General features: G+C 44.9%; 1 protein-coding gene across 1 annotated transcript; it reads right to left on the reverse strand.

The window, feature by feature from the left end:
- Window positions 1-2619: 2619 nt before the first annotated feature.
- On the reverse strand, window positions 2620-9184 carry NXT2 (nuclear transport factor 2 like export factor 2). The gene is made up of 4 exons (XM_053375018.1): window positions 9045-9184; window positions 8086-8172; window positions 6877-7021; window positions 2620-4388 (listed from the first exon to the last, which is right to left on the reverse strand). Exons 1-4 carry the CDS (start codon window positions 9060-9062, stop codon window positions 4210-4212), a joined length of 429 nt encoding a protein of 142 aa, XP_053230993.1. The 5' UTR covers window positions 9063-9184; the 3' UTR covers window positions 2620-4209.
- Window positions 9185-10955: the final 1771 nt, after the last annotated feature.

Below are 10955 nucleotides of genomic sequence, written 5' to 3' on the forward strand. Positions count from 1 at the left end.
AAAAAAAGATTCCAGCATACCCAGGGGCATTCTACTTTATCACATAGGACTCCTGCTAATACAAAGACAAATGCCTGCACAATGAAACATCAGGAAGAATAAATCACATGCAAATGCACATGTCTTTGTCAAATGTTTTTGAGTTAGCAGTAAAGCATTATGCGGTAAATATTCTTTTTTTAACAGCCTACAAATTGAACAAGAAAAACACTGTTACAATGCTGTGACTGGGGTCTTACTATAGACTAAGAACTAGATAAAATTTCACAGTTGTCTGAGGTGTCACTCATCATCTGAGCCAAACAGTCCAATTCTACACACAGAATTATTCTGAAGGCTGCACAAAAAGCCATCCCAGAATATTGATTAATCACAAGAGGAGGCTTTGTCTTTCAGATGGTTCAGACAGGCCATCCACAGACAATGTTTTTCTCCCCACTACATAAGGTGTAAGGCACTTAAGCGGGGCTCTTTCTCAGGAGAGGCTGCCCAACACTATTTACTCCATAACATGGGATTCCATCACTTCATCTATGAACAGAGGCTTACTGCCTTTCAGCAAATGTGTTTCTTTTGCCACAACCTCGTCCACATTGAGCAATTCATCTCACCCATCACCCTGTTCATACATTGAAAGCTTGGATGAAATAGGATAGCCATACATTCGGAATTTGGACAAAACTAAAAAAGTACCACAACTTTTGTGTCCAGATTTTCACTTTTTGAAATATAGCAACCCTAGGATGAAGGGGTTGCTGGGTCATTCTGGTTAGCCCAACCCTCCTGCCAATGAAGCAACCACTCACCACAATGACTTTTTATGCAAAGACTGTGTGAAATAAATAAATAATAATAATAATAATAATAATAATAATAAATTTATTTATACCCCGCCCTCCCCAGTCAAGACCAGGCTCAGGGCGGCTAACATCAGGTATAAAAACAATTGATTAAAATACAACTTAAAAACAGGATTAAAATGCAGCCTCATTTCAGTGGAAGCCCAGATCAAAAACTGTTTGGGGGGGAGAAAACGTCAAATCTTCACCAAGGCCAACTATCCAGACTGGTCCTATGTGGGCCAGAAAAAAGCCAGGGAAGTCCCCAAATAGGGGTTCCATCACAGAAGGAAAAGGAAAGGAGGGGAGGGGATCAGGCTGATTCCAAGCCAAAGGCCAGGCAGAACAACTCTGTCTTACAGGCCCTGCAGAAAGAAATCAGATCCTGCAGGCCCCTGGTCTCATGAGACAGAGCGTTCCACCAGGCCGGAGCCAGAGGTGAAAAGGCCCTGGCTCTGGTTGAGGCTAATCTAACTTCCTTAGGGCCCGGGACCACTCGGGTGTTGCTATTTATGGACCTTGAGGCTCTCCGTGGGCCATACCGGGAGAGGCGGTCCGTAGATACGAGGGTCCTAGGCCGTGAAGGGCTTTAAAGGTCAAAAGCAGCACCTTAAATCTGACCCTGTACTCCACCGGGAGCCAGTGCAGCTGGAAAAGCAGTGGGTGAATGTGGTCCCGCAGTTGCCGTGGCATTCTGCACCTGCTGGAGTTTCTGGAACAACTTCAAGGGCAGCCCCACATAGAGCGAGTTACAGTAATCAAGCCAGGACGTGACCACCACATGGATCACTATGACCCGATCAGGGCGGGAAAGGTAAGGGACCAACCGTTTGATGCGGCGGAGATAGAAAAATGCCGCCTTTGCAGTAGCTGCAACCTGCGCCTCCATGGAGAGGGAGGCATCAAAGGTTACACCCAAACTCAAAGGGCCTCACACATTTGTACCATCAAACACACACAAGTACAACTCCACATGAGAAGAAAACCCAATTGGCCTAGGGTTCTATCTTGTGCGGAGCCCAAAATGAGTATGCAGATACTCATATAGGACTCATTCACACAAACCACCAGGTGGCTGGCATTTGTGGCATCAACAAGAGGGATGGCTAACTTGCGTGACCCAGTGAAATAGCCTTACGTGTTTTCAATACATAGAGGCCAAAGGATGACACCCACCTACACCCATGTGCTAATGAACCCCTACAGCGTGGGTATGGCAGTAGCATGAGACAAGAATTCTCCAACATTTTCACCCCCCAAAACCATAAAAATCTATTTTTACTGCTTCTGAGTCAACCTCCCATCCATCCAGTCTAGGGAACCTCCTACTAACAGTGCTTCGGTGTTACCTGGATTGAGCTTCAGTTTGTTGGCTCTTACCCAGTCCGTTACTGAGGCAAGGCAATGGTCAAGTACAATCACTGCCTCACCGGCAGGTGTAAAGGCAGTATGCTGAGCTTGGTTGCTGGCAACGTACTCCGGAGTTTCATGTAGATGTTAAACAGCATGGGGGATAAAATTGAACCCTGAGAAACCCCATACTGAAGGCTCCAAGGTGAAGAACTTCCCAAGTATCACTCCCTGGAAACGACCACACAAGTACAACTGGAACCACCACAAAACAGTGCCAACCACCCCCAATTTGTGTTGGCATGCACTGGCCGGTGTACTGGGCGAACTCCAGTCCTTGGTGCAGCATGAATCTCCGACCCGAGCTTCAGAAGCTAGGGCACGCTACTCAGCAGAGTAAAAGCCGCACAAACAGAAGAGGCAGGAGAGGTTGTGTGAGCATATTTACAAGCAGTTTATTCAGCGTACATCAGGACAAAAGGAAACATGTCTAATCTCCTTCGTGTCCAAAGCAAAAAAGCAAAAGCAATACACAAATGGAAGTTCTCAGCATACTGTGCTGGAGTGTAAACAGACATGTGACACACAACAATCATGCCTGTTCCTTAAGGTGGAACAGAATATTCCAACAATTTGGACAGCTGCTCCAGGATATCATGAGGTCAAGAATTAACAAGGAGACATTTTCTGTCTCTCTCCTAAGAGTGGTCATCATACAGGGTGACCAAAACAGTTCCTATGACAAAACTGGGCCTAAATCCCAACTGAAATGTATACAGAAAATCAGTTTCCTCCAAGAGCGCCTGGATCTGATCTGTGGCCACCCACTCCAGGGCCTTGCCTAAGGGGAGATTAGGAACTGGCCAATAGTTTTTCTGAGTCCTTATTTTTTCCGAGTTCAGTGAGGGTTTCTTAAGGAGTGGCTTTCTTAAGGAGTGGCCTCCTTCAAGCAGGCAGGGACCACCCTCTTGCAAGGAGACATTAATCACCTCCCTGGCCCAGCCACCTGGCCCCTCCCTGCTAGTTTTTATCAGCTAAGATGAACTAAGGTCCAGAATGCAAATGGCCGTCCTGATCAATCCAAGCACCTTGTCTACATTCTCAATCCTTACCAACTGAAACTCATCCAACACAACAGGACTAGACAGTGCTCTGGACACTCCTTGGTCACCTCTGCTGTAACAGTGGAGTTAAGATCCTGGTGGATGCAAGCAGTTTTATTATTTGCAAAGCTAATTGTCTATGATGTATTCCAGCTCAAGTATTTTCATGGGGAACCTATATTTAAAGGTAGATGAGGGTAGATGCAAAATGTAACCAAGTTTTAATATGCTTGGAGCAATCACCATTGGGCGTAACTCTGCTACAAAAGAGTCAAAATCTCTCTTCCAAACCCCCCCCTTTTAAAAAAATAATATATATTTTTATGTATCCAGTTAAATGGTTACATACAAACTCAACAAATCATGGATAAAACAGCACAAAGCAACATAGTGTATCAAAAGCAGTTCCAAAGCAGCTAAAAAAAATAGCCTCAGGGTGTTGAGGTCTTCCTAATAACTCTCCAATAGCTTCCTTTACTAGAAATACATGGAAGCCCAGAGACAATTATCATTCTCCTTCACATAATCTTCTCCCAGCTGTACTTATTTGCACCAAGATTTTCAGATTCTAGGAAGACTTCAAGTTAGTCAGGATCTGCATCCTCACCTTATTGTTACAGCTATTTTAATTTCTCACCAAAACAGAACAACTTGTGACAGATAGTGCCTGTATACAATGTGTATGAATGAGTCATCAATGCAAGTAAACCATAACAGTATTTTCCTATATTGATTTAAATACCGAAGCCACAGACCAGCATTCTTAAATAAGTCTGATTTTTGCTGTTCTGAAGTTGGTAATTCCTGGCAAGAGGAAGTTTCTTTCAAAGAGAAGGTACTTTCTCACATCCAGAGTACGACCATCCTGAAAGCCAATTATCTTGTCCAGAGGAAGCATAGCCAACTACTGCTCCCCACTAATTAGGGCAGTCCTGGAAGCGGAAGCAGTCACTCGCAATCTTCCACACTGTGTTGTTGTTTGTGGTTTGTGCTGTTAACAAGAAGTTCTGATTGAAGTACTGCTGCTTGCTCCCATCAAATTTGACAGACCCACATGTCACAACAAGGATGGTGTTATGGTTCAGAGTGGCTTGCTCTAAAGAAAGAAACAGAACAGAAGATATTAAGGCATGCCAGTATATCACTAGCCTACTTTTATACAGAACTGCTATCAAGCATTTCAAAGTTATTGCTTCTTCCTCCTCTTTCTAACTAAAACACCTGTAAAATGCAACCAACAATACAGTCAGTATTTTAGAAGCTTGCAGTGCAATCATGAAACAGGTATGTGCATGTGTGTGAAGCTCAAGAAGTATTAGTAAGTTCATCTTGTTATTATACTGTTTAACCCTAGGATGGCTAACCTGTGGCCCTCCATGTATTGTTGGACTCTCATTTCCCAGCATAGCCAAAAGTCAGGGATGAAGAGAGAGTCATTGGTGCCACAACTTACCCACCAATGGCTTAGTCCAAGGTGCCACTTTACAATGTTCTATGGGTGTCTAGAAAGCAGCTTCTACCAAGTCAGAATATTGGTCCACCTAGCTCAGTGTTGTCTACACTGAGTGGCAGCAGCTCTCCAGGATTTCAGACAGGGAGTCTATCCCAGTACCATCTTGAGAGGCTGGAGGCTGAATCTGGGACCTTCGGTGTGCAAAGCAGATGCTCTGCCACTGAGGTATGCCTCTTCTCTAACTTGCCAACTAGCAAACTCTCACCACCATTATTTGTTATTTCATTTTCAATATGTATATATCCAATAACAATACTTCTGTTGATAGTTTAGAAGTAAAAATTAAAACCATAAAATACAAAAATGCAACATGAAAACAGAGTCTACAAAAATAGCAATAATTTCAGTGCTATTTTTCGCCATCCTGACTATGTTTTGCTTGTTACTATGCTATGCATACTTGTTTTATAGAAGCGAGTCATGGGCAACTTACAGCTGCTAGGAGCAAAGCCGCAATGTCTTTCACTTGTGTTGCATCAGGTAGATTTTGGGCATCACATGGCAGGGCAGAGTCTCAAACAAAGATGTGCTCTCCCAAGCCCACATTCCTAGCATGTTCACATTTCTGTTTCAGAAATATCCACACTAGTTTAGTCAGCTACACAGAATGGAAGATGGCAGGATCCCTAAGGATGTGCTCCAAGTGGAGCTGGCTTCACGGACTAGGCCTGCTGGCAGACTGACTCTGTGTTACAAAGATGTCTGCAAATGTGACATGGAGGCTGGGGTTGCCGCTGTATGGCAATCCCTTACAGACAATTGCAATGCCTGGAGACAGACAGTCAGGCTGTGTGTCCACAGCAGTGACCAGAGGATGAATGACCACTGAAAGGAGCACAAAGAGCAGAAATGCCACGGTGCACCTGCAGCAGCAAAACCAAATGTCTTCATCTGCCCTACTGGACTCTACAGCCAAAGCAGGCGCTGTAACTCTCCAGTGGTTTGACTTTACCCCCAAAGGTGAGCTCTTCAATTATCTCCCTAGACAGATGGACGCTAACATTGTAAACCGTCCCGTGACCCTCAGATGAAGGACAGTATAGAAATGTAATTTTAAAAATTAAAAATATGAAATAAGTTGGGCAAAGGACTGTCCAAAGAGGTGACTTACAGGAAACTCAAATTAAACCTTAAGGCTTCTAAAAATAATTATATTCAGGTTATGTCCACACTAGCACTCTTTCTACAGTTCATAGGATTTTGCTCTGTCCTGTCCAGCATCCTTTAAGGTGGGATAGGAAATGATGTTCTAAAAAGCATACTGTCCAACAAGACAATGACTTGTTCCCAACAACAGCATACAAATCAATATGGCCAATCTGACACAACACCACCCTTCCACAAACAAACAAACAAACAAACAAACAAACAAACAAACAAACCATACTGCAGCCACCTGAACGCAACCAACCAAGCTCTGGACTCTCCAATCTCTCACAATGCCAATAAAAATCAATAACTATATAAATAAAGGACCTACCCATGAAATGCTGACACAAAAATCTTGCACAATAGAATGAAAAGACCACTATCCACCCAACCCTCTCCCTCCTTCTTTTTCTCCCCTGTTCCCCCTAAGTCTGTGACAATAGTGTCTCATACCGAACGTAAGCAAACTGTGAAAAAGACTCTATGAGTTGAAAGTGGAGACACTATATGTACTTTTCCTTGTTTATTTGTTTGTTTTGTATCACAAAAATATTTAATAAGCGCATTTTTAAAGCATGTTGTCACACTTTTTGCACTAGTTTTCTGCTTGAGCTACGAAGATCAGCACAAATAGGAACAAAGCTGCTCCTCGCAACCTTTTCCAAAAGACCATCAGGGACACTATGGATGCTTTTCCATTTCTACAATTTTTTGGAAGAATATGCAGAAACGTCACAAGAACAGATTGGGTAGACATAATTTAACCACATAATTCAGAAACGCAAAGAAACAACTGAAATTTCTGAAACTGGGATGATTGCAAGTTACATAATGTGAAAAGGTTAAATAATTCTGCTTACATATTTAGAATCAAGCTATCTTCCCTGATTTGTGGGCTACACTGTTTGACAAGGCATCTTACCATGAACAGGCTGGCAATCAAATGTGGTAACTTGAAAATCACTTGAAGGCAACATTTCAAAGAATTCTGCAAGTGCTGTTTGCCCAGATACTGCATTCCCATTCCAAACCAGGGTCGCTTTGTCCAGGTAGAGTTTGGTCAACACCTGAGAAACATTAGGAAGCATTACATGAACTCCAAAGGGAAACTGTGCTTTAATTACAGCACCCCTTCCTATATAGGTTGCTGCATCCAGATACAGTATTTACAATTTCGCTTCCTTTAGGGTTTTTTATTTTTTAAAAAAATCTGAAAGGCTTTTTAAAGAAGTCCCCCCACAAAATGCACAGAGATGCATTAAAGTCTTGTAATTAACACACCCAAATCAAAGCACCAATTATAGGATGTGGGAGACCTTGCTTGGCAGCAGTACACTGGAAAAGGAACTAAGTATCTTAGCTGATCACGTTCTAAGTATGAGCAAGCAGCATGATGCACCTGCTAAAACAGTAAGAGAAACAACCTAACATTAAGAACTGTTTTAACAGTGAAATAGACTGTTTTGGGAGGCAATGAGTCTCCTTTGCTGGAGGTGTGTAAGCAGGGGTTGGACAGCCATCTGTTAGGGACGCAAGAAGTTGCACCCTGCATTGCAAATCCTACACTGAGCTGGGACTTGGCTTCCAAAGTCCCTTCCAATTCTTTGGTTCTATGTCTACAGAAAGGTGAGCCCCACTGAGTTCAAAGGGAGAAACACTCAGGTTAAGAAGCTACCATTTCATGTCAACTAACTGGAACTGCTCAGTCATTGCTTCTACACTTCCGTGTACCTGTTTGCACTATTTATAACACAATCCTATACATGTCTATTTAAACACCACTGCATTCAATAGGACTTACAGGCAAGTGGTATAGGATTGTAGCCTTTGGATGCAGTCCTTTACAGATATTCTCACAGAGTAAACTCCCACTGAATATATTTTTGAGTAAACATACAGAGGATCAAGCTGTTAAGAGATAGAAACAAATGACATGTGTTTCAAGGCTGTGTCCATGACAACATGGAATGATCTAATAATCTCAGCATGTACAAATATGTATATTAGCATGAATAATATCAGCACATAAAACATCAGAACTCAGATATGTACTTTGTGAAATGCAGTAAATAATTCTTCTAAAAAAACCAAACCCCACACCAAACACAAAAGCTGTTGGGAATATACATACCCGTCTCCTTTTATCCATGGTTTCATAGTAAATATTTGCAAATTCTTCAGCAGCTCTGCAAGCTTGATCCACATAGGTTTTAAAGTTCTAAACATAAAAACACAGCTCAATGAAACCATTTTTGAAGGGTGTCAACAGTAAGGTAAAGATGTCAGATACAGAGAAGGGAACTCCATTTTGTAAAGTTCTAATTGATTTCCTTTTTGTGACATACAAGAGCTGGTATGGCTAATGGATGGAAATCTCTTCCATAGTTTTGCTTTGTTGTAATCCCTGCCCCAAAGCCATACAACTTTATATAAGTGACTGGTAGAAATGACCTATGACTATGATTTTGTTGACCATAATTACATGAAACAGTCCCAGACAGTATCAGCATAAACAGAGGAAGAGAAGCAGCAGTGAAGTTATGCCTTCAACTATGTCCTAGGAGAAAGGCGAAGGGATTGTTTCTTGGGGGGGGGGAATGTAAACCATGAAGTTTGTAGTGGGCCCTTCTTCCGTGATGGTCACCTAGGACCACATACTTGTTTGTTCCATCCCTCCCCATTCCATTCACATAAGAAGGCTGTAAGGTTAGGCTGAGAGGGAAGAGAGCACACTAGTGGCCCGATATCTCCCAGTGGCCTCACAGCTGAAACTCTTGAACAAAGCGACCTCCAAGGATCCGACCTCATTTGCCATAGCCTCTGCAGCAGCGGAAGCCTGGCAATACATTCCTTGGAAGCCGGTTCTATCGCCCGAGGAGGTGGCTTCACATTGCCTCATGGGCCGGCCCTCCACTTAGGATGTCGCATGTGTCCCTCCCTCGCTTATCAACACAACGAACCCGGTTAGGCAGGCAGAGGCTAGGCCTCCCTAAGAGCTACGCGGCAGGGCGACCTGAACCCACGTCCTCCGCCTCAGGGGCCGACACTCTAACCACTGCCCCGCGCTACCTCCTCAGCTTCCACTCTTACCACAGATGTAGTAGCCATGTGGGCGACGTCCCTCGAGGACTGAGGTAGAGAAGTGAGAGGCCAGGCTCGCCTTAGGGGCAACCTGCTCCTCTGGAGGAAGCACGCACAGGGGTTGGCTGGAAGAGAAGCGCGAACAGTCAAGACGGCGAGACAGGTAGGCGGAAACGGAAGCGCGGTCTCCGAGGAAGGTGTTAGTTCCGCCATAGAGTTGCCAAGGCCTAGAGCGGCACCGCTCTAGGAAGAGATCCTGGCAAACGGGTAGCTTCATGCGTCGGCCAGAACTTCCGGCCGCCTGTCGCCATGGCGACGAATGACAGGTCTTCCGCTGCGTTTGGGCTCTCCCCCCCCCCCGGTGTTCCGGTTTAGCGTAACTTTCTCCCGCCCCCTCCACCACGTGCTTTTCTTGCTGCTTAGCACTGCAGGCCACTAGCTTCACTCCAGAACGGCAGTCTGGCATAGTGGTTAGGGCGAGGGTGGTGAGTGCGCGGCCGTCCAGGCGCTGCTGGACAGCAGCTCGCATAATCGCTGCCCGTTGGCGATGTTGGCTGGGCTGAGGGGAACTGGAGCCCAGCCACACCTGGAGCGCCAAATGTTGGCAAACTATGCATTAAAAAGAAACACACATATACAAAGAATCCTGAGAACTGTAGCTTACCACCTGAAGTGCTGCAGTTTCCAGCACGTGGGAAACTATAAAATTCTCGGGATTCTTTGAAGAGGAATGTGCCTAAATGAAGGGCGTGTGCTCAGTCTAATCCTTAGTCGACCGTGTGCGGCATAAGGCTTTTTTACTCTGTGAGTGAGCCCGTCGCTTCCTCTCTCCGCCGAATTTCACCTCGCAGGGCTGTTGTTGTGAGGATAAAAAGGAAAGAGAAGGAACCAAGTGTGCTGTCTTTCGCTCCTCAGAGGAAGGTGGTATGTAAATGTAACACATATATAAATGTGCATGAAATTACACTCCTGGTCACCTATTGCCACCACAAAATGTATAGCGACAGACTTCTACAGGGCCTCAGCTGAATGTCCAGGACCTTTGTAGGAAGACTGAGCAATATGTTATTTCGGCGTCCACAACTCTTTAGCGGCTCATAATAATAATAATAATAATAATAATAATAATAATAATTTTTTATTTATACCCCACCCTCCCCAGCCAAGGCCGGGCTCAGAGCGGCTTACAAGCAATAATAAAAACAAGATGAATGATTACAACTTAAAAACAAAAATAAAATACAACATTAAAATAATGGAACATTAAAATATTAAAATGTAGCCTCATCGCAGGAGGAGAAGGAAAAGAAAAAAGAAAGAGAGGGAGGGAGGGAATCAAATTGGCTCCAAGCCAAAGGCCAGGTGGAACAACTCTGTCTTACAGGCCCTGCGGAAAGAAATCAGATCCTGCAGGGCCCTGGTCTCATGAGGCAGGGCGTTCCACCAGGCTGGAGCCAGAGTTGAAAAGGCCCTGGCTCTGGTTGAGGCCAATCTAACTTCCTTAGGGCCTGGGACCAGTGGCGTAGCGTGGGGGGTGCAGGGGGGGCCGGCCGCACCGGGAGCAACATCTGGGGGTTAGGCTTAGGGGGCGGAAATCCACGGGTTAGGGGGCGCAAATTACTTGCCTTGCCCCGGGTGCTGACAACCCACGCTACGCCACTGCCTGGGACCACTAGAGTGTTGTTATTTATGGACCTTGAGGCTCTCCGTGGGGCATACCAGGAGAGGCGGTCCCGTAGGTACGAGGGTCCTAGGCCGTGAAGGGCTTTAAAGGTCAAAAGCAGCACCTTAAATCTGACCCTGTACTCCACCGGGAGCCAGTGCAGCTTGAAAAGCACTGGGTGAATATGCTCCCATGGCAGAGACCCCGTGAGGAGCCTCGCTGCAGCATTCTGTACCCGCTGGAGTTTCTGGGACAGC

Source organism: Podarcis raffonei, chromosome Z (assembly GCF_027172205.1).
Source record: "Podarcis raffonei isolate rPodRaf1 chromosome Z, rPodRaf1.pri, whole genome shotgun sequence".
In the NCBI taxonomy this organism is placed as follows: domain Eukaryota; kingdom Metazoa; phylum Chordata; class Lepidosauria; order Squamata; family Lacertidae; genus Podarcis; species Podarcis raffonei.